Raw genomic sequence first — 23,382 nt, 5'->3', positions numbered from 1 at the left:
CCAGGAAGGTTTTTAGCAGCCCTTCTCGCTGAGGTGCCTCTGACATTCAGCAAAGGAGAACTTCAGAGAGCCTGAGGGAATGTTCACTTAACCTCAGATGACCTGTTTTCACTTTGGTTTACTTCCAGTCTTTTTTCTATTTGTGTATATTCGTATTTTTAAATGGACTCATACATAAAAACAAAAAATGAAATTATACTTTTTAAACTAAATAAAATGGAATTATGTATTAAAGAAAAAGTATAGCCTATATCATTTTTGAAATTATTTCATTTTTATTAGCTAATACATTCATTTAATAAAATAATATAAAACATACAAATAGATATATAATGAAAGTAAGTCTCCCTCCTTCCCCTATCTCCCAGCCACCTGATTACCCTCCCTGAAAGCACCAGTGTTATCAGGTTCTTATGTCTCCTTCCAAAGAGAGTCCAGGTGGGCCTTTAGAAACATGGATATATCCATATCTATATCTATATCTATATCTATATCTAATCTATCCCCCTTCTCACAAATGGTGATATACTCTATATAGTGTTTTTTAATCTTTTAAAAAATTTAATGTAATTTGGAAATCTTTCTACATCAAAACAAAAACAAAATCTGCTTTTCTCTTTTTTAACAGCTCTAGAGCATTTCACTCTATGGTTGTTTCATAATTAATTTAACTATTTTGGGGCATTTAGGTTTTTTCCAGTCTCTTGCTATACCAAACAGTGTTGTAGTGAATATCTTTGTTTAAGCATCATGTTTGCCTATGTAAAAATAAGTCTTTAAGAAAAGTAACGGGATCCCTAGGTGGCGCAGCGGTTTGGCGCCTGCCTTTGGCCTAGGGCGCGATCCTGGAGACCCAGGATCGAATCCCACATCGGGCTCCCGGTGCATGGAGCCTGCTTCTCCCTCTGCCTGTGTCTCTGCCTCTCTCTCTCTCTCTCTCTGTGTGACTATCATAAATAAATAAAAATTAAAAAAAAAAAAAAAGAAAAGAAAAGTAACCAGGAGGGGCACCTCGGTGGCCCAGTCGGGTTAAGTGCCTGCCTTTGGCTTAGGTCATGATCTCAGTGTTGGGCTCCCTGCTCAGCAGGGAGTCTGTTTCTCCCTCTCCCCTTCCCCCCTGCTTACACATATGAGCTTGCTCTCTCTCTCTCTCTCTCTCTGTCTCTCAAATAAACAAATATCTTAAAAAACAACAACATCAAAAACAACAACAAACCATCCAAGAGTGAATTTGCAAAGCGAATATGCAGTTTGAACTTTGGTAAATATGGCAAATTACTTTCCTTAAATGTTGGGCTAATTTTCACTCCTAACAGCTACGTGTGAGGGAACCTGCTTCCCACACCCACCCCAACATGCATGTTATCAAACTTTTCCATATTTGCACATCTGGGAGATGAATAAAGGTGTATTCCCCCCCCCCCCATTTCTCTTATCCTTTCAAATATTTAAGGGTCATTTGTAGTTAATTTTTCTTTTAAACTTAAATTTTTATTTATTTATGATAGTCACACACACACACAGAGAGAGAGAGAGAGAGAGAGAGAGAGAGGCAGAGACATAGGCAGAGGGAGAAGCAGGCTCCATGCACCGGGAGCCCGACATGGGATTCGATCCCGGGTCTCCAGGATCGCGCCCTGGGACAAAGGCAGGCGCCAAACCGCTGCACCACCCAGGGATCCCTGTAGTTAATTTTTCATAGACTGTCTATTCATATTCTTTTTCCACTTTTCCATTGGGTTGTTGGTCTTTTTCCTATTTAGCTGTAAAAGCACTGTACATATTAAGGAAATTCACTCTTTGTAATGAGTATACTGGCATTTTAAGTGGCTTCAGTGTTGTCCATAGAATAATGAAACCATATCCACATTTTTAAGCATCTAGATTGAGTCTTGTTCTCTTCTACTACACATAGACTGTTTAATTCTGTTGTGTTTTTTTTTAAGATTTATTTATTTACTTATTCATGAGAGACACAGAGAGAGGCAGAGACACAGGCAGAGGGAGAAGAAGGCTGTCAGCAGGGAGCCCGACACGGGACTTGATCCCAGGACCCTGGAATCATGACCCAAGCCAAAGGCAGTTGCTCAACCACCAAGCCACCCAGGCACCCCTCTTCTGTTTTATATAAAAACCAAAATGTGACATTTTAATTGTTTCCATATTTCCCTCTAGATTCCTCTCAAGAAGGGAAGTACTTTTGGGAAAATATCTTGATAGGATTGGGATGGGTGGGGCCCACATGCAAAGTGGTCAGCAGGGACGGGGATATGATGGGCAGAGCAGACTCTTTGAGTGGAGCATGTGAGTGGGGTCGGGGTGCTAGAGGTAGGATGCTGTATTGGGTCCCAAGAGGAGGAGGAGGAGAGAGAAGGTGGAGAGAGGCTAGACATCCCAGGGAGGAAACCCCCCCCCCAGAAACTTCTTGGAGGTAGAATGACCAAAGGGCATTTTTGGGGGAATGATGCCCCTTACTCCACAAGGTAGGTACTGATAGCACAGTTTCCCACCTGGCTCCGCCCAACAATCGTTAACCCACTCAGCACACATGTGCTGAGTTTCTAGAACATGTCAGGTCCTGCACTGGGCACTGGGTTATAGCTGAGAACATGAGAAAGCCTCACTGATGTGCCAACAGGAACAGAGAATAAACAGGTACACAGAGATACGACTGCAGTGAAGAAAGATAAGGTACGTTGGGGGGGGGAGGGCGGTAGGCACACCCAGGGTGCAGAAATGGTTGTGTTTGGAGAGGCCAGGCATGGCCTTCCCATAAGGGATACCGGGACAGTTGAGAGGTGTGAGGCGGGGGGCCATGTACCATGATGATGTCTGGAGGAAGAGGGAATAGGGCAGAGGCAATGGCAAAAAAAAAAAGAGAGAGAGAGAGAGAGAGAGAGAGAGAGAAGGAGCAGAGAGAAAAAAAGGAAGGAACAAGTGGGAGAGGAAGAGCTGTTCTGAGCTTGAACGCTTATTGCGAGTGAATTTTTTGCATGTAATTTAAAAAAAGGCCAGACCTGCAGCAGGAGCCCCTCCACCAGAGGGGACCTGGTCACTACAGCCTCCCATCCCTGCCCTGGGCAGAGCCTGGCGCGGGGGGCGCGGCTAACCTTCCAGAGGCCATGGTATTTCAGATGGCTTGCCGTCTGAGCCAGTTTGTATCAGGAAAGGTAGGGCTGCCCCTGCTGACATCAGTGCTGTGATGAACCTGCTGGTAGCTAGAGCTTTGCTCACATTCTGGATTGTTTCCTTAGGCTGGGTTCTCAACATGGACTTCTACAGGAATATATAGACTTTATTTTTATGGAGTTAAGGTGCACATAACATAAAATTCGCTATTGTAACCACCTAAAATATCCAATAGTATTGTGCACGTTCACATTGTTGTGTGCCATCGCCGCTGCCCATCCCCAGGACTCTTCTCATTTTGTACAACCAAAACTCTATGCCCATTATCCATAATTCCCCATTCCCTCTCCCCCCAGCCCCTGGCCATGACCATTCTACCTTCTTGTCTCTATGGATTTGGTACTCGATGTACCTCATATTAGTGCAGTCATACAGGATTTGTCTTTTTGTGACAGTCTTATGTCATCTAGCATAATATTCTCAAGATTTAGCCATGTTGTATATTACACGATTTCCTTCCTGTTTAAGGCTGAATAATATTCCATCGTATGAAGAGACCACATTTTGCTTCTCCATTCCTCCATTGATGGTCACTTGGGCTGCTTCCATGTTTTAGTTATTGCAAATAGTGCTGCTATGAACATGAATATACAAATATCTCTTTGAGCCTCTGCTTTCAGTTCTTTTGGGTATATGCTCAGAAGTGAAATTGCTGAGTCATATGGTAATTCTATTTTTAATTTTTTTGAGAAATCACCATCTTGTTTTCCACAGCAGCTGTACCATTTTACGTGCCCATCGAGAGTGCGCAGCGGTTCCAATTTCTCTACATCTTCCCTAGTATATGTTGTTTCCTGTTTTTTGTTTTTTTGATAGTAGCCATCCTAATGAGTGTGAGGTGGTATCAATCTCAATTGTAGTTATTTATTTATTTATTCATGAGACACACACACACACACACACACAGAGGCAGAGACATAGGCAGAGGGAGAAGCAGGCTCCCTGCAGGGAATCCCATGCGGGACTTGATCCCAGGGCCCCAGGATTGTGCCCTTTGTCGAAAGCAGATGCCCAACCACTGAGCCACACAGGTGCCCCTGTAGAGTTTTTTTTTTAGATTTCATTTATTTATTTAAGAGAGAGAGCATGCACACACGTGTGGGAGGAGGGGCAGAGGCAAAGGGAGAAGGAAGAGCAGACTCCCCCATAAGCAGGGAACCTAACATGACATGGGCTTGATCCCAAGACCCTGAGATCCTTACCTGAACTGAAGTCAGATGCTTAATGGAGTGAGCCACCCAGGCGCCTCTCATTGTAGTTTTGATTTGCATTTCCCTAAGGATTGATGATGCTGACCATCTTTCATGTGCTGATTGGCCGTTTGTATATCTTCTTTGGAGAAATATCTCTTCAGGTCCTTTGCCTATTTGTGAATTGAGTTGTTAGTCTTTTTGTTATTCAGTTGCAGGCATTTAGTTTTGTTACTGAACTGTGGGCATTCTCTGTATATTTTGATTATAAATTCCTTGTCAAATACATGTTTTTCAAATATTTTCTCCCATTCTGTGGCTTGCCTTTTTACCCTGTGGATAGCATCTTTTTATGCAAAAAAATTTTTGAATTTTCATGAGTCCAATTTCTGTGTGTGTATATATATTGGTGTTGATTGCCAAATCATTGTGGTTCAGCTTTTGTCCTATGTTTTCTCCTAAGAGTCTTACTGTTTTGGGTCTTATATTTAGGTCCTCAATCCATTTTGAGTAAATTTTGTATGTAGTGTAACGGAAGGTTCCAACTTCATTCTTTTGCATGTGGACAGCCAGTTTCCCCAGCACCATTTATTGAAAAGACTGTCCTTTCCCCATTGAATGGTCTTGGCAACTTTGTCAAAAATCATTTGGCCATATATGCAAAGATTTATTTCTGGGCTTTCTATTCTATTTTAATTGGTCTATGTGGTTGAGCCTTGAACAACATGGTGGTTAGGAGTGCTGACCCTCAGACTGTCAAAAATCCATATATAACTTTTGACTCTCCTAATACTTAACTACTGATAGCAGACTATTGACCAGAAGCCTTACCAATAATAACAATTGATTAACACATATTTTGCATGTTATATGTATTATATACTGTATCATTACAATAAAGGAAGTTAGAGGGGAAAATTTTGTTAAGAAAATCATAAAGATGAGAAAATACATTTATAGTACTGTATTTCTTGAAAAAATTTCATTTAAATCTGGACTCACAGTTCAAACCCATCTTGTTCAAGAGTCAACTGGCTTTATGTTTTTTGCCAATACCACTGTTTTGATTTAGTTTATAGTAAGTTTTGAAATCAGGAACTATTGGTTCTCCAGTTTTGTTCTTTTTCAGGATCATTTTGGCTATTTGGGGTCTCTTGAGATTCCATATGAATTTTAGGGTGGGCTTTTCTGTTTCTGCAAAAAAATCCCATCATTGGAATTTTGGTAGGGATTGTGTTGAATCTGTATATTACTTTGGATAATATTGACATTTGAACAGTATTAAGTCTTCCAGTCAATGAACCTATAATGTGTTTCCATTTATTTATGCCTTTGATTTCTTGTGGCAATGTTTTGTAGTTTTCAGTGTACACATTTTTCACCTCCTTGGTTAATTGTTAAGTATTTTATTCTTTTTGATGCTATTGTGCATGGAATTCTTTTTGTAATTTCCCTTTTAGATTTGACATTGTTTGTGTATAGAAATGCAACTGATTTTTGTGTGTCAGCTTTGTATATTGTGACTTTGCCAAATTCATGTATTAGTTCTAACAGTTTTTCTGTAGAATTTAGGATCTTCTGCGTATAAGAGTATTGTATATATACCATCCGCAGACAGATAATTTTACTTCTTTCTGATTTAAATGCATTATATTTCTTTTTCTTACCTTTAGGATGTTAAATGTAATCCCCATGGTAACCACAAAGAACATAGCTATAGAATATACACAAAAGGAAATTTTTAAAAAATGTAAACATTTAGCTACAAAAAATTTTTTTAAAGATTTTATTTATTTATTCATGACAGACCCAGAGAGAGGCAGAGACATAGGCAGAGGGAGAAGCGGGCTCCCTGCAGGGAGCCCAATTCGGGACTTAATCCCAGGACCCCGGGATCACAGATCACGCTCTGAGCCAAAGCCAGATGCTCAACCACTGAGCCACCCAGGTGCCCCTCACCTTCTCTTTCTTTAGTTCTTTGAGCATTTAAGACAGTTTTTTTAAAAATTATTTTTTAAGCAGTCTCTGCACCCAGTGTGAGGATAAAACCCACAGCCCTGAGATCAAGACTTGCATGCTGTATTGACTGAGCCAGGCTGGTGCCTCTTTAAGACAGTTGTTTTAAAGTCATTGTCTGAAAGGTCTGCCACTAAGTCTCAGGGCAATTCTGTTGGTTTTTGAATCAATGAACATATTGAATGAGTCATATTTTCCTGTTCTTCATATGCTTTGTGGTTTTGTTGTTATTGTTGTTGAACACTGGACATTTGAATATAATAATGTGATAACTCTGGAAATAAGACTCTCCCTTTCCCCACAGTTTGCTGGGTTTTTGTTATTCCTTTGGTTTTTCCATTGCTGTGGACTGTCTGTGCCGAGGATCAGTCTGAGGTGTAAACTTAATGTCTTTCTGTATCTTTTCTGAGTTTTCCTTGGGCATATGTGGTCACTTTCTAACTTTCTCCTTATATACAGTTGTTTTTGAATGTCCTAGTCTTTAATGTCTAGCTCCAGAAAGGGGAAAAGGGAAGAATAATGGTGGGAACCATGGGGTCTGGCCCTTTTAATCTCCTGACTGTTTAACTGGAGAGGGTCTTGCAGCAATGAGGGGAAATACAGCAACAACGACTGCTTGCCTTTTCTTTCTGCACCTCTGTGATCAGAAGCAATAATCAGCAAATAGAGCACAAATCTCCAATATTTGGAAAACAAGGTCCTTTTTACTCACCCCAATTCTTATAAGCTGTGTGCATGCTGCCCCAGCAACATGTGCACAGCGGTCTCCCATGTGGCTAGGTCTGGGGTATGGATAGCTGCTACTGGGCTTAGAGCTAGAAATGACCAAAAATAACCACAATTTACCACCCAGGCATTCTGTTGGAAGTAGCAAGCATTCAAAGGCTCCAGAGTTCCAGAACAGTTCTATTAGACAGATTATACCTATGCAGTCGTCTCAGTGGAAGAGACAAAGTACTGCTTCCTACTCTGGCATCTTCCCAGAATCCTCTCCTCAAGTTTTATTTTTTTAAAGTATTTGAGACCACATTTCTAAATTTCTTTCCTACAATACTGTGCAGATGCAGAGGCTGCAGGCATCTGGGAAGTTGCATCATGCCCCCAGCAACCATCTCCATGGTAGATGGATGGAGCCTGTACCATCACCAAACTCCAAACCCCCATCAGCCTCTTGCCTTGGTGGTTCTTTCTGCCCCTCATGGCAAAGTGGAAGGACCATTCAAACCATGGGGAGCTGGGATTCTGAGGCATTCAGACCTTGTTGTGGCATCTGGTTGTAGAGAGAAATAGCTTGCTGACTTATGTGTCTTCATGGTAGACTTTTCCCTGAGTTCTTGAAGGTGTCCTGTGCATTTCTGGGTCTCAGAATCCCCTTCTTGAAATGAATGGGCTAATGTTTTCCTGAACAGAGATTTATCCAATAGAAGTCAACAAGATGGTTGTAGGAGATGTACAGTTAGGGCCTTCATGTAAATTGAATCTTTTCGTTCTCTTTAATCCTTCCACATTAGTCAAGGAGAAAGTGTCAGTTGGTGCTTAATTAATGCTTCACACACTTTTTGGTCTCCTTTTCAGCAACTGGAGGCCAGGCCCCGGGTCAGAGCTGTGGGCAGGCAGTGACACTGGGTTCTGTTTCAACAGTGTTATTTTGTTTACTTTGTTTGGTTTTTTCCTTTTTTTGGAGGGTTATCTTCTGTTCATGGTGAACACTACTTTAGAAAACAAAGTTAAAAAAAAAAAAAAAAAAAGAAAACAAAGTTAAATGCGAGATGTCTTTTAGAAAAGTTTCAAGGAATTGGTACTCTGACTCTCAGATCAGGCAAAAATGTCCTCAAGTGTGGATAAAACATCTTAGAAATTGTGTACCTCTCCCTAAAGGATAAAATCATGAGATATAAACTTCAAGTTCTATATTTCTGCTATGTTTAGAACTTTTCAAATGACTGATTATATATTTTGTAAGCAGAAAAATAATAAAGCTCTGTGGAGATGGTAATTTCCTTTGGAAAGAAAATTATTTGTTGAAGGTAGTATTGTGCTTCAATTAGGAAAAAGTCTCTGAATTCAGCACAGGTCTTATTTATTTATTTAAAAAGTTTTTCATTTTTGGGGAGCCTGGGTGGCTCAGTTGATTAGATGTCCAATTCTTGATTTCAGCTCAGGTCATGATCTCAGGGTTGTGAGATCGAGCCCCATGTCGGGCTCTGTTCTGGGTATGAAGCCTGCTTAAGATTCTCTCTCTCTCTCTCTCCTTCTGCCCCTCTGCCCCATGCCCACTCTCTCTCTCTTTAAAAAAAAGAAAATTCCATTTTTCACTGAGACATAATTAACATGTGACATTATATTAGTTTTCAGGTGTATGACATAATAGTTTGATCTTTATATGCATTGCAAAGTGATCTCCACAATAAATCTAGTTAACATCTGTCACCATACATAGTTATAAATTTTTTTTTCTAGTGTTGAGGACTTTTAAGATCTATTTTTTAACAATCTTCAAATGTGCAAGAGAATATTATTTTTTAAAGATATAAAAAAAAATTTTTAAGTAATCTCTACACCTAGCATGGGGCTTGAACTTACAACCCGGAGATCAAGAATTGCACGCTCCACCGACCGAGCCAGCCAGGTGCCCCTGCAATAGAGTATTATTAACTATGGTCACCCAGCTGTGTATTACATCTCCATGATATACTTATTTTATAACTGGAAATTTATATCTTTTGACCCATTTCACACATTTCTCTCACCCTCCACTTAGCATGCCTTGGCAACCACTAATCTGTTCCCTGTATTTTTTGTTTGTTAGGGTGGTTGGTTGGTTGGTTTGGTTTGGTTTTTTAGATTCCACATGGAAGTGAGATTATATGGTGTTTTCCCTCCTCTGCCTAACTTTGTCCCCTAGGACTCCAAAACCATATTCCTCCGGGATCCTTACCAACTGCATGGTTGGTGATAAAGAGGGGATTTCCAGACTTGGCTTTGTTTCCAGTTGGGTGTAGCTGTGCTGAGCCTGGGCCTGTATGAGAGCATCCTGTAGAGCCACAGAGCTGGGGTGCAAGGTGCCAAGGAACAGGCCAGAGGCGGAAGTGTTAGTCATTGGGAGACACCCACAGGGCTTCATCTAAATAAGGCCATCTTGGTGCCTTTCCTGTCCCCCAGCCTTTCAGAGGGCAAGAATCACTTGCCTCTGGTTTGCTAGAGAAGTAGAGTGCCAAGGGTGAGGGAACACAGAACCAGTCTCCTCCAGCTGGGAATGGGGAGCTGGGTGTCGTTATGCCTAGAACATTAGTTCCCAAGCTTGTCAGCACTGGAGAATCACCTGAGGAACTTCCAGAGGCTTCGTTCCACCCCTAGTGATGTTGCTATGATTGGTTCAGGATGCAGCTCGTTGGAATTTTTGAAAGCCACCCCCCCCCCCCACCAGATGATTCCAATGTGCAAACAAGTTTGGGAACCCCAGACCCGGCCTGGAAGATCCTGGGAGATTGCTCTGGAGACCCAGGAACGTGTCAGGTGAAAGCCTTCTCATGGAGGCCTCACCAGCCACTTCGTGTGGGAGCTGGGCCCAAACCACCAGGGCTGAGCAGGAGAGGCAAGGCCACTACCTGGTCACCGGCTGGCTCTAGAGAACCCTGGTCCCAGAGGGTGCATCTGGAAACCCTGGGGGGGTCCTTTGGTGGAAAGACCAAGCCTTTTGAGCAAGAAGGTGGTGGTGGTGGTGAAAGAGGTGACTTAAAACCAGTGATGTAGGCTGGGACCCAGATCCCGCAGTTTGCAATGAGAAAGAGGGAGACCTCTTGGATGTGGGATAGGACTGCCTGGACCTGAGCCCCAGACTTGGGCTGCGCCTCCCTCTCTGGATCCCTCTCCACCCCCCACTATGCACCCTATCCCCCAGAGGCCCGCAGGGCCTAGAGATGTTTGTTCAACTCCCAGTTCTGGGGCTCTCTAGCAGTGACCAGGCAAATCCCCTCACCGCTGGGAGCCTCAGTTTCAGCATTGGTAAAGCCCTGATGAAGTATAAGTCCTGGAGGACCCTGCCATTGTGATGACAATGAAGATGATGGCTTCCCAAGGAACAGGCAACCCACATCGTCACCCCCCCTACCCCCCACCCTGCGGAAATGGGCTGTGTTAAGGACCCCTCTCACCTGCTCCACCAGCTTTTGTGGGTGAGGGAGGAAATGGCTGCTAACATCTTTCTGAAGTGGTGTGCTTGAAAGGAGGGCCATTCCTGGGGTGGGGCTGCATCTTCCAGAAAGAGCCCATCCGGTCAGTCTGGCCCTGCCTTTGCTTCTTATTTGTTGTATGTGCCAGCAGTGTCTTAGCCCCCACCCACCCCCACCCCCCGTCTATAAAATGGGCCTGGCATGGACCGTGCAGCCAGGTCTTTTCCAGAGCCGCATTCCCCTGAAGCCTTGGATGGAAGCTGGCCAGCCCTGGGGGAGGGCACAGGCCCCAGGTCGCTGTCATCACCCCCGGTAGGGCTTGGCGTGGGGCATTCTGAGAGGACTTGTGGCTTCTGTGGATCTGCTTTTCCCCAGAGTCCACAAGCCTGGCTGTCCACTCGGTCCCGAGAAGCCAACTTTAGTGGCACTTTCTGTTTTATGGGATATTTCTTTTTTTGTAAGATTTTATTTATTTATTCATGAGAGATACACAGAGAGAGAGAGAGACATAGGCAGAGGGAGAGGCAGGATCCCTGCGGGGAGCCTGATGCAGGACTCATCCCAGGACCCCAGGATCACTCCCTGAGCCGAAGGCAGATGCTCAACCACTGAGCCACCCAGGCGTCCCCTGTGGGACATTTCTGTATGGCCCCACCAACCAGCCTTTCTGGTTCTGAGGTTAGACTCGAGCCCTTTCTACCTTTGCCCCTCTCTCCCCATTGGCCATCCTCAGCTGCTCCCTTCTTGTCCCCTCTTCTCCCACCCCGGCCCAGGAGCCAGGTGCAGAACCCAGGCCTGCCAGTGCCATAGGGATGCGGCTTCCATCAGCCTGACCCTCCCCTCCCCTCCCCTCTCCCCTCCAGCCCCCGAGCACAGGAAAGGCAGGTGGGGCCTCTCTAGTAGAGATGAGGAGACAAGCCCCAGCGAGCCAATGGACAACAAGACAGGTTTACCCAGCCTCCTGGGGGGTTCCCCCCATAATCCAAGCCTGGGAAAGTCAGGGAGAGGGAAGAAGCCAAAGGAACAGCAATCAGAAGTCTGTGATTCAAACCATGTCCTTTCCACCATCCCTCCCTTCCTTCCTTGTACCCTGTGGTGGGGGCTGAGGTTACAGAGCAAACAGCAGCACCATTTATAATAATAGTTAACATGTTCAGAGCCTTTCTTGTGGCCCAGATGCCATGTCGGGGATTTTACCTGCTTCATCTCCCAACGACCTTGCCTGGTAGATTTGAGTACACACATAGAGACACCGATGTTGCTCGCTGTCACTCACCTGCTGCTCCCGGGCCACCCCCCCCACCCCCCCACCCCCCCCACCCCCCCCACCCCGGCCCCGGCAGCCAGTACACCCATCCCCCATCCACTGTGGGATAGGTGTGCTGTCCCAGGGCCGGGCCGGGAGGTGGCCAGCAACCAGGTGATGAAAGGCCATTTGTTTATTCATCCTTGGAACATTTCCTGGCCACTGAACGTGTATCTACTTTGTGGCAGGTGTATTAACATGGTTTGACTTTATCTGAGAGGCAGTGGGAAGCTGATAGGAGGTTTACACAGAAATCAGGCCAGGCTAGACCAGGGCTGAGTGTTAGAAATAACTCTGGCCAGGGGAATGTACACATGTGGTATGAGTGCCATACTGTATCAACCCACATCGCTCAGCCTCTTCCTTTTTAATGGCTGAGGGGAATTCTGTTGCCATAATTTAACCAGTTCCTTTTCAGTGGTCATTTAGAGTTTCTTCCATCTTTTACTGCCATAAACAAGGCCACATTAAGTATTCCTGAATGTGTGTTATTTTGCACATTATTAATAAATACATGAGCATGGAATTGCAAGGTGTGGTTATGTGGCATTTGCAGTTTTTATAGATAAAGTTTTATTGCCATACACTCTCACTAATGATGCATCGAAATGCCTGTTAATGCATAACTTTGCCAGCTATATAATTTCCTTGACTATTTAAGAGTTGAAAAACCATATAATCTCTTTTAATTTTAATGTGTATTTCTTTCACTTCCTGTGAAGTTGAGCATCTTTTCATGTACACTTCAGAACCATTCTTATTTCCTTGTCTGTAAACAGTTCTGTTCTTTGTCTACTGTTCTTTTGTCTACTTTTCTTATTGATTTGTAGTAATTCTTGGTATATTAAAAACATTCATGTCCTTTTCTGTGATACAGCTTGCAGATATTCTTTCCAGTTTGCCATTTCTCTTTTCACTTTATTTGTTGTACTCTTTGGCAGTATAAAAGTTCTAATTTATAGCTGATCAATTTCATTCCCTTTTTCTTTTATGATTTCTGAGTTTTGTGTCATGCTCAGCTATACCCTCTCCACTCTGAAATTATTTTTAAAACTTTTCCCCATGTTTTCTTCCAGCACTTAAAAAATTTTAACTGCTTTGTTGTGAAATTATAACATAGAAAAATGCAGAAAATTCAACATACAGCTTCCTGAATTGTAAGTTGAACACTTAGTCTTCTAGTACTCCTACAGTTTAACTTTCTGCATTTAAATATTGGCCCCATCTAGAGTTTATTTTGACATAATTTGGGGGATCGAAATCCGTATTTATTGAAAAAGAACTTTACAAATGTCATGGAATATTTTAAAATTTGTCATATGTCAAGCAAAAAAGGAAAATTTCAACATATTTCCCCAAAGCAGAAACTGCATGGGACTATTTCTTTGTATAGTAGAGTAAAACAAAAAATTAATGGCAAAGATTTAAAGAATAACTTACCCCTCCATTAAATGACTCAGTTCAACATTATAATCTACTAACAATGTAATGTAAATTTGACATAAACTTGACATAAACTTATGGAAATTGGCCAAAGTGGCTTCTCTTATTATTTTTTAGAATGGAAATACTAGAAATGACTTAAGCAATCGACTCACTTATAAACTTAATGAGTAACAGTCTCAGTAAATCAGGGAAGAGAAGTCAGGATACACATATATATATGTGTGTGTGTGTGTGTGTGTGTGTATAACTTAAAAAAGAGAAAATCCACAGAATAAAGAGAAATTAAAATTTCGTTTTGTCTTTTTTTTTAAAAAAAAGATTTTTATTTATTATTCATGAGAGACACAGAGACATAGGCAGGGGGAGAAGCAGGCTCCCTGTGGGGATCCTGATGTGGGATTTGATCCTAAGACCCCAGGATCATGACCTGAGCCAAAGGCAGATGCTCAACTGCTGAGCCACCCAGGTGCCCTCATTTTGTCTTTTTAAACATAAGAGACAGCAGCTGCTGGCCAATCTAATAAGGAGAAAAAGACAAAGCAAACTAAACTAAATTAAATGTGAAGATACCAGATTTCTAAGTTCAGGAAAATATCATCTGCAACTGTGTGCTCTACTAATGTTTGAGCATTCTTTTTATTTTTCTTTTGAGAGAGAGGGAGAAAGAACAAGAGCACACACTGTGGGGAGGCAGAAGGAGAGAGAGAATCTCAGGCAGACTCTGCTGAGTACGGAGTCCAGTGTGGGGCTCGATTCCACAACCCTGAGATCATGACCTGAGCTGAAATCAAGAGTCGGATGTTGGGATCCCTGGGTGGCGCAGCGGTTTGGCGCCTGCCTTTGGCCCCGGGCGCGATCCTGGGGACCCAGGATCGAATCCCACGTCGGGCTCCCGGTGCATGGAGCCTGCTTCTCCCTCTGCCTGTGTCTCTGCTTCTCTCTCTCTCTGTGTGACTATAATAAATAAATAAAAAAAAAATTAAAAGAGTCAGATGCTTAACTGACTGAGCCACCCAGGTGCCCCATCTAATTTTCAATGCAGATGTCTTTATGTTTTTTTTTTTTTTAGATAAAAATGTGCCTATTAAAAAGTTTAAATGTAAAACTGGTCCAAAAGAGTGTAGCGTAGAGGGTTCTTCTTTGCCTGAGTCCTCCGTACCCCCTCCCTGGACAAAATCCTGTCACTGTTTTATAGCCCTAGAGCTGGTCTCTGTGTATGCAAATACACACACACACACACACACACACACGCACAAAGAATTTACTTAATGATAAACTTGGGAGCTTTTATGCTTGGTATAACATTTTTATGATTCATCCTTGCTGCAGTGTGTATCTGTACTTTGCTCCTTTTTATTGCTGAATAATATCACACTGTATAAACATAGTATATTTTGCTTCTCCATTCACAAGCTTTTGGATATTTGCATTGCTTTCACTGTTGGGCTATTGTGGATAAACAAACATTTGTATACGTGTTTTTGTGTGAATGTCTATTTTTATTTCACTTGGAGAGAGGTCTGGGAGTGGAATTGCTGGGTTATGTGGTAACTCTGTGGTTAACGTTTTAAAGACCTGCCACCCTGTTTTCCAAAGGGACCACTCTATTTCACATCTGCACCAGCAGTATATAAAGTTCCCATTTCTCCTCGTCCTCATCGACACTTGGACTGCTTTTTCCTTCATTATGGCCATTTGGTGGGGGTGTGAGATGGCACCTAGTTTCCATACAGAACATTTTCATTCAGTTACTTAATTGAGAAATAATTTATTAAATTTAAAACACTTGTATTACCATGTGTGTTAATACTATGTATTTTTCCATATGTCTTCTTTTATTTTTATTTTTTTTAATTTTTATTTATTTATGATAGTCACACACACACAGAGAGAGAGAGAGAGAGAGAGAGAGAGAGAGAGTGGCAGAGACACAGGCAGAGGGAGAAGCAGGCTCCATGCAGGGAGCCCGATGTGGGACTCAATCCCGGGTCTCCAGGATCGCGCCCCGGGCCAAAGGCAGGCAGGCGCTAAACCGCTGCGCCACCCAGGGATCCCCATATGTCTTCTTTTAATACCATTGGTTAACTGGTGTGTTTTAAATGAGTATGAAGCTAAAGTAGCTTAAAGCAATTCCATTCCTTTGGCTGATTTTTTTTTTCTATTTTTAATACTGTTCCATAAAGTTTTATGTTAGGCACTTTAATAAGATGCCTTATGATGTTTGGAAGCCTCTCCATTACTGTCTGCCTCTCCCAACAAATAGTCTGTGATATAATTGTCTTCACTTTCTCGTTTTGATCTCATTCTAACTTAAAATGTTTATTATGAAATATTTAAGGCCTATAAGACACTTGTCCTGTCTGTCCTTGTGGCTTACACAATATGCATTTACTTCTCACAGTTCCAGAGACAGGAAGTCCCCAGACCAAAATGCCAGCAGATCCAGGCTGGCGAGGACACCCTACCTTTGGAAATGGCCAGCGTCTCCTTGTATCCTCATGAGGTAGGGAGCAGAGAGGAAGCAGGCTCTCCCCCTGCCTCTTCCTGTAAGATTCCTGAACCCTCATGAGGGCTCCATCCTCATGACTCAGACACCAAAGGTCCCATCTCCAAATACAGTCACATTTAAGACTGTACACGTCCATGTATAGACGGAGGTGGCGGGTGGGGTTGGGGGAGGTCACAAACCTGTCTTTTCCTCTTTCTAATGACTTAGCCTCTGCCGTGTTTGAAGGCGCCCTATTCACATAGATTTATTGAAATCCCTGGAACTTCACAGTTAAAGCTCTCCCTTCATAGATACACAGTCAGTGCACATGCTGATCTTTTGCCATTCTTCCTTTCTTCCTTCCTTCCACGTACTTTCCAGCCACTTTTCTTCTGGTCCTTTCTGTATTGTTGGACAACATCTCTGTTAGGCATGTGTGCCAGGGTGTCATTTCATTGTGTTCTTGACGAAGCAGTGATTAATGCCTCTGGGATTTCTCATTAAGGAGAATGTTAATTCTTGGGGTGCCTGGGTGGCTCAGTCAGTTAAGCATCTGCCCTTGGCTCAAGTCATGATCTCAGGATCCTGGGATCGAGTCCTGTGTCAGTCTCCCTGCTCAGTGGGGAATTTGCTTCTCTCTCTTCATCCGCCTCCCCCCACTGCTTGTGTGCTCTCGCTCTCTCTCTCTCATGCTGTCTCTCTCAAATAAATAAAATCCTTTAAAAAATGTTTATTCTTGACTGCCTCAAAAATTCTTCAAATGTAATAGAAGATAGCAAATCTTATCCTTTTGAGAGTTTTACTGGGAAAGGAAGTTAGCATCAGTGATGAGGATTATTCCATTATCATCTGAATGAATTGTCCAAAGTCTGCTGGATTCGATGGGCATACTCTGATGCCACAAATCACTGGAAGGTGAATGTCTGAGTTGGAGGAAGAAGAAGGGCTTCCTCTGGGCCACATATGGCAGGAGGTGACACCAGAGAGAGTTGGGCTGTGCACAGTTAGGGGACAAAAGGAGATGTGGTTGGGGAAGAACAAGAGCTGTGCATGAGGGCAAGGGGACTGTTCTGGGTCGAATGCCTCAGAGGTGTCTCCGGAAGAGGGGTAAGGGCTGGTGCCTGCCATACAGCGTTCCTCTTGGGACTTGGAATATTGAGAAGAGTGCCCTGTCTCCTCTCTTTAGGAGCCTGTGCTATGGAAACAACCTGCAAATCCAGCTCAGAGCACAGGACATGGCTCAGGTACTCATGAGACCATCTCTGCTGACACCCTAGAATACCTATGATGAACCAGGAGGCCAAGTAGGTGACCTCTACCCTTTACCTCCTCTCTTCCCCTCCAATCCATTCCCTCACTCCCCTACCACTCCCTATCCAGACTGCTTCCCATCCAGATTTACCTCACTGGGCTGCCCCTCCTATGACAAGTCTACCTTTAGCCACCATTCAGCTTGAGAGTGAAAATCATCAGACACAGAAAATCGGGGGGGGGGGGGCCTTGAGACAGAATCCAGTCTACCCATTTTATAGATGGTGTAACTGAAGCCCTGCTAGACAGTAGACTTACTCAAGGCCAGAGCATGAGTATATCAGCTAGGATAAGCTAGTTTATGCTTTAGTAACAACCACCAATGTCCTAGTGGCTTAGGACAGCAAAAGCTTACTTCTGCTCCTACTTCTTATCTACTGTCAATCAACTAGGACCTCTGTTCCACATTATCCTCTTGCGGCCAGGAGCCGCCAAGTTCTGCAATACCGCTGATCCCTGTGGTAGAGGAAAAAGAAAGCACTGTGAATCGTACATTGGCTCTTAATACTTCTTCACAGACATGACATGAGTCAATCTTTAGCATATTTCATTGACCAAAGCAAGTTTTGTGGCCATACCTGACTTCAAGAGGGCAGGGAAGTGCTCTTCTACCAAGGGCCTAGAAAAAGGAGAAAGAATATCTGTGAACAGCCCTAATGCCTACTGCAGAGAATTAGGTACAGAGCTGATCAGGAATGCTAGTCTCCTAACTCTGGGGCTGAGAATCTTTCTACTATAATCCTCTGTCTCCAAGGCTACTTTCTGTAGGAGCCTCAATGACCAAGAATACTGTAAATGTGCTTTTTCTCCCACTGATGGTTATCCTTAAAAAGCGTGATGGCTTTCCCCAAGGGGACTAAGCACCAATAGTAGAAACCAAGGCATTGTGTCTAACTAGCAGGAGGACAGGTTTGAGGGCAAGGGACTTCCCCAGAATTATACACCTAGACACTCCTTGCTTCTACCTGGCAGCTTGCCATTCTGGCTTATTTCTTTATGGCCACATCATGGACTTTGAACACTGTAGCCCAGAAGAGAAGCTGTGCCCTAGGCCATAACCACATTCTCTTACCAAGATCACACAGAGTCCAGAGACTTAGTCCTTGTCTGGTGCCATCCAGGGCTCCAAGGTCTAGGAAATTTATCTCCCCAACAGGCAAGAAATCTCGGTTCTGAGCCTGGCTCTGCCATGGACTTCTAATATGACCTTGGGTATACCCTTGGCCTTCGTCTTCCCATCCATTCATGTGGGATGGTGATCCTTGCCTACCCCATGCATGTGAGCATGTTTCACAAATTCTACAGCTCTGTGGCTATTAGTCCAGTTGCCAAAGTATGGCCAGAGGGGGCTAGGACACATGCCCAATAGGCCTTTGCCAGGAGTCAAGGGGAGCAGCTACAGTCTGAACTGCAGGACACAGAGTTCTGTGCCCCAGCCTCTGAGAGTTGGTAAGGCTGCTCTCCTGGGTAAGCCTCCCACTTTTTTCAGAGTTGGAAGCCGGGTCTCTGCAAAAGTATATTTGGAAATGTTACATATGTTCCACCACGTGATGGACCACCAATTAGTTAACAAATCCTTAATTTTTGGACATTTAGGTTGCTTCCAACTTTTATCTATTACAAATAATCTTGCAGTGAACAGCTTTGTAAGTAAAATCTTTATGTATGCCGTAATTATTTCTGAAGGCTAGAGTGCTAGAAATTGAATTGCTGAATCAATTTTTAATTTTTTTAAAGCTTTGCTGTGGGGCAGCCCCTGTGGCGCAGCAGTTTAGTGCCGCCTGCAGCCTGGGGTGTGATCCTGGAGGCCCGGGATCGAGTCCCACGTCGGGCTCCCTGCATGGAGCCTGCTTCTCCCTCTGCCTGTGTCTCTGCCTCTCTCTCTCTCTCTCTGTCTCTATGAATAAATAAATAAAATCTTGAAAAAAAAGATTTAAAGCTTTGCTGTGTAAGTGTCCCTTGCCTTATATTGGTACTCCTACCGGCAGGTTGTTTGAGAGTGCCAGTTTAGAAGGGGAGAATTTGCAGAGAGAGAGAGAGATGTTTTGTATTAGTTAGGATTTGATTTCACTATGAGTAGCAAAAAGCCCTTTAAAAAAGTGGTTTATTTGTTTTATAAATTCAATATCTTTTTAAAATATTTTATCTATTCGTTTGACACAGAGAGAGCACAAAGCAGGGGAAGCGACAGGCAGAAGGAGAGTGAGAAGCAGGCTCCCTGCTCAGGGCTTGATCTCAGGACCCCAAAGGCAGATACCTAACCGACTGAGCCACCCAGGTGCTCTGACAGTAGTGCTTTAAATAGAAATGTATTTCCTTGTTATGTAAGAGAAGTTCAGGACAGGTGGGAAGCCTTACCCTCTGCCTTCTTTGGCACTGGCTTCCACCTCATGATCCAGTAGGCTGCCCAAGGCTCAGCCATCACCTTGACATTCCAACCAACAGGAGGAAGCAAAGAAGGGTATACAGCACTTCTGTCTGTATCCCATTGGCCAATACTTAGTAAAATGGCCTATTCTAACTGCAAGGGAGTCTGAGAAATAGACTTTATTCCAGATGACCAGGAAATATTCAGGGGTTCTCATACTAAAGAGGAAGTGGAGAACAAAGTAGGAGTGACAACCAGTTGTCTCTGCCATGAGCTTAGCTTAGACAGAGAGCAGCACAAATAGGTCCATGGAAACGAGAAAAAAATAAAGCATCCTTAGGGGACCATCCACAGGGGATGAACTGGACCATTTCAGAGCCAGGACTCAGGCACAACTAAGCGGGCAGTAAGGAGTGTAAAAGGAGCAGGCTGTTCTCTGGAACCCATCCCTGGGCACAGGCATTGAGACTCCATGAAGAAGCCACCTGTCTGCCTAGCTCCTGCCCCCACCAGATGTGGGAGATGGTTCTTGGCTATCCCTTTTGCCTTCCATCCAGTTGAGTTGTCCCCCTGCTCACCTGTCCATCCACCTCACTTGTCACCCAATTTGCCTGCTCCCCAGCTCACCTGCCGACTCTGTCCCTGCAGGGCCAGCTCCTCATGGACCACGTTAGCTTCCAGCTGGGTACCACTAACCTGTGGAGCTGGCTCGTGAGGCTGCTCAGTAAAGACCCAGAATGGCTGAATGCCAAGGTGAAGTTCTTCCTCCCCAAGATGGACCTGAGCTCCGGGGACGAGGCCCAGGACACCACACAGAGGGTCATGCTACAGCTCAGAAGATTGCACACCCAAGGTCGGGCCACTTGGCAGGCATTCATCCACTGTGTGTGCATGGAGCTCGATGTGCCCCTGGACCTGGAGGTGCCACTGCTGAGCACTTGGGGCCATGGAGATGGTAAGAGCAGGCAGGAGAGGCACAGAGTTGCTGGCCACCCCCCATCATGGGGGGCCAGGGAGGCCCAGGCTGGGACCCACCTGAGTCACACAAAGATGACATGGTCAAGCCAAACAAATTATTTGTTTCTGAGCCCTTTCCACAATAAATTCTCTAGTTTCACCAAAATGTCTGAGGACCCAGAAGACCCCTTCTTCCACCTTGCCTCACCCTAGTTGCGTGGAAAAGCTGGGTACAAGGAGAAAAAGGACCAGTGACTCCTTTCTGCCAAGAAATTCCAAATAGCCCACAATGCTTAAGAAGTTTCTTTTTGCAGCAAGATCAGGAGCAGCCATGGGGAGAGCCCTCCAGCCTCTGGGGATGGGCATGTGCCTTGAACTCTGTTCAGTTCCACAGATGTTTCTTGGCACCTTGTGCTTACACAGCATCGTGGGGAAGCAGAACAGTGAGGGGCAACGGTGTTCTTGGAGAGGAAGTAAGAACCCACTCAAAAGCTCTAGCACAAGGCTGAGTATAGGAAGTGCAGGGTGTTCACGGTGCATGTTTGTGTGTATAATCACACATGCATGTGCATAAACACACATGCCCATGCAGACATACACACACACATACCTGTCCGTGTGCAGACCTGCATATACGTGCACATTTCTGCCCACGACTGCTTTCCCCGGTTATGCCTTCCACAGATTGCTGAATGTCAACCTTATTTCTCTCCCTGCTGAGGACCCACCCTGTTGGATGAAGCCTGAGCCAGACACCGGGCCAGAGCTGGTCCCAGGGCAGCCTGCCACATCCCCATAGCATGCTACATTCCCCCCTCTCTTTCAGGGTTCCCCAGCCAGCTGGGGGCTGGTGAAGAAAGCCAACCTGCCTCTCAGCTCCACCACGGTGAGGCCTGGGGTTGTGAATGAGGAGGTGTGGGAGGTGGGCACACTCAGTCCCCGCGTCGAGCTGGGAGGAGGCTGATGGTGGCTAGGCACAGTCATCCCCCTTCAACCAGCCTCCTCATCCCCAAGCACATCTGCACATTTCCCTGCCTCCCACCCCATGGCTCCTAGCCATACCTCCTACCCCTCTGAACATCTAAAGGCTTTGGCCTGCCCCGATACCTGTTCCCAGAGGTCGGAGCTGGAGCTTCCTGAGAGAGTGGGAAGTTGTCAGCCCTTGGGCAATGCCAGGATCCTGTCCTCTTGCACTAGGGGAAGCGGGTTCTCATCCTGTCCCCAGGCCCCAGGCCTCATCCCCCAAACCCACCGACTCAAGCCCTTCATCATTCAGGTGCTCTGGGGTCCAATACTGACCCACAGACTGCCTCCACACCCTGGCCACCTCTTACTGATTTTCTGAAGGAACAACAAGAGGTCAGTGATCAAATGGTGACCACCTCTTGATTCACAGGCCACACTCTATTCTCCGAATCTCTGTTTCTTTTTCTTTTTCTTTTTCTTGTGGCAAAATACACATACCATGGAACTTCTGTCTTCACTGGTTTTAAGTATACGGTTCAGTGATATTAAATCCACTCTTTTTGTGTGGCCGTCACCACTATCCATCTCCAGAACCCTTTTTGTCTTGGAAAACTGAAACTCTGTCCCGATTAAACAGTAACTTCCCAGTCTCCTCTCCCTGAGCCCCTGGGAACCAGCATTTTACTTTCTTTCTTTCTTTATGATTTTGACTACTTTCTATAAGTGGAATCATTTTGTGACTGGCTCATTTCACTCAGCATCATGTCCTTCAGGTGCCTCCATGTTGTAGCAGGTGTCAGAATTTCCTTCCTTTTGAAGGCTGATGAACATTCCATTATCTGTGTACACCACCCTTGGCTTATCCATCCACCCATTGATAAATACTTGGATTGCTTATTCATTATCGTGAATAATGCTGCCGTGACCATCAGTGAACAAATATTTCTTCAAAATCCTGCTTTCAGTTCCTTTTGAGTATATCTTTGGAATCCAGGGTCATTTGGTAATTTGATCTTTAATTTCTTGAGGCACTTCCATACTGTTTTCACATCTGCAATGCCATTTTACATTCCCACCAACAGCACATGAGGATTGCAAACACTCCACATCCTCGCCAACACTTGTTTTCTGTTTGCTTTTTTTAATAGTAGCTATCGTGATGGGTGTGTGGTGATATTGGTCTCACTCTAATTTTGATTTGTGTTTCGCCAATGATTGGTGGTGCTGAGCACATTTCATGTACTCATTGGATATTCTTATGCCTTCTTTGGAGATATGTCTCTTTAAGTTCTTTGTCCATTTTTCAAATCATCTTGTTTGTTTTGCTGTTGTTAAGTTTAGGGGTTCTCTACATATTCTAGATATTAACCCCTTTTCAGATATATGTTTTGCAGATATCTCTCATTCTTTAGGTTCTCTTTTTTACTCCTAGATAGTGTCTTTTGATGCATAATATGTTTTTCACTTTCATGAAGCCCATTTTGTCTGTTTTTTCTTGTGTACCTGTGCCTTGGTGCCATATCCAAGAAATAATTACCAAATCCAATGTACTGAAGCTTTTGCCATGTTTTCTTCTAAAAGTTTTATAGCTTGGGGTCTTATATCTAGGTCCTTGATCCATTTTGAGTTAGTTTTTTTATGTGATATTAGATAAGAGTCCAACTTCATTCTCTTGTGTGTGGATGTCCAGTTTTCCCAGTACCATTTTTTGAGAAGATTGTCCATTCCCCATTAAGAGTATTTTGGTTCTTTGGGGTCCCGGGGGGATTCCATATGAATTTTAGGATTGGTTTTCCCATTTCTGCAAAACAGGTCATTGGGATTTGGTGGGAATTGTGTTGAATCTGTAGATCATTTGGGGTAAGACTGTCATCTTAACAATATAAAGGCTTCCAGGCCTTGTGCCTGGGATGCATTTCCATTTATTTGCACCTTCTTTAATTTCTTTCAACAATGTGTTGTAGCTTTCATCG

The 23,382-nt window shown here is 44.1% G+C and overlaps 1 protein-coding gene across 9 annotated transcripts in view; it reads left to right on the top strand.

Moving 5' to 3' along the window:
• NLRC5 (NLR family CARD domain containing 5) overlaps positions 1-23,382 on the top strand; it is a 79,297-nt gene that overhangs the window by 3,198 nt on the left and 52,717 nt on the right. For 5 of the 9 annotated variants that reach the window (XM_072827006.1, XM_072827002.1, XM_072827004.1 and 2 more), the window contains exons 2-5: positions 15,721-15,822; positions 16,994-17,051; positions 20,135-20,441; positions 21,270-21,329. In XM_072827006.1, the coding sequence (XP_072683107.1) occupies positions 15,818-15,822; positions 16,994-17,051; positions 20,135-20,441; positions 21,270-21,329 (430 nt within the window). In that variant the 5' untranslated portion in view covers positions 15,721-15,817. Of the gene's footprint in view, positions 1-15,720; positions 15,823-16,993; positions 17,112-20,134; positions 20,442-21,269; positions 21,330-23,382 lie in introns of those variants that run through there. The other 4 variants (XM_072827005.1, XM_072827001.1, XM_072827000.1 and 1 more) reach the window with 4 other exon arrangements.

The sequence above is a fragment of the Canis lupus genome, chromosome 5 (genome assembly GCF_048164855.1).
Source record: "Canis lupus baileyi chromosome 5, mCanLup2.hap1, whole genome shotgun sequence".
Lineage (NCBI taxonomy): Eukaryota > Metazoa > Chordata > Mammalia > Carnivora > Canidae > Canis > Canis lupus.
The sequence above is the reverse complement of the archived record's forward strand: the minus strand, read 5'-3'. Positions and strand labels throughout refer to the sequence as shown.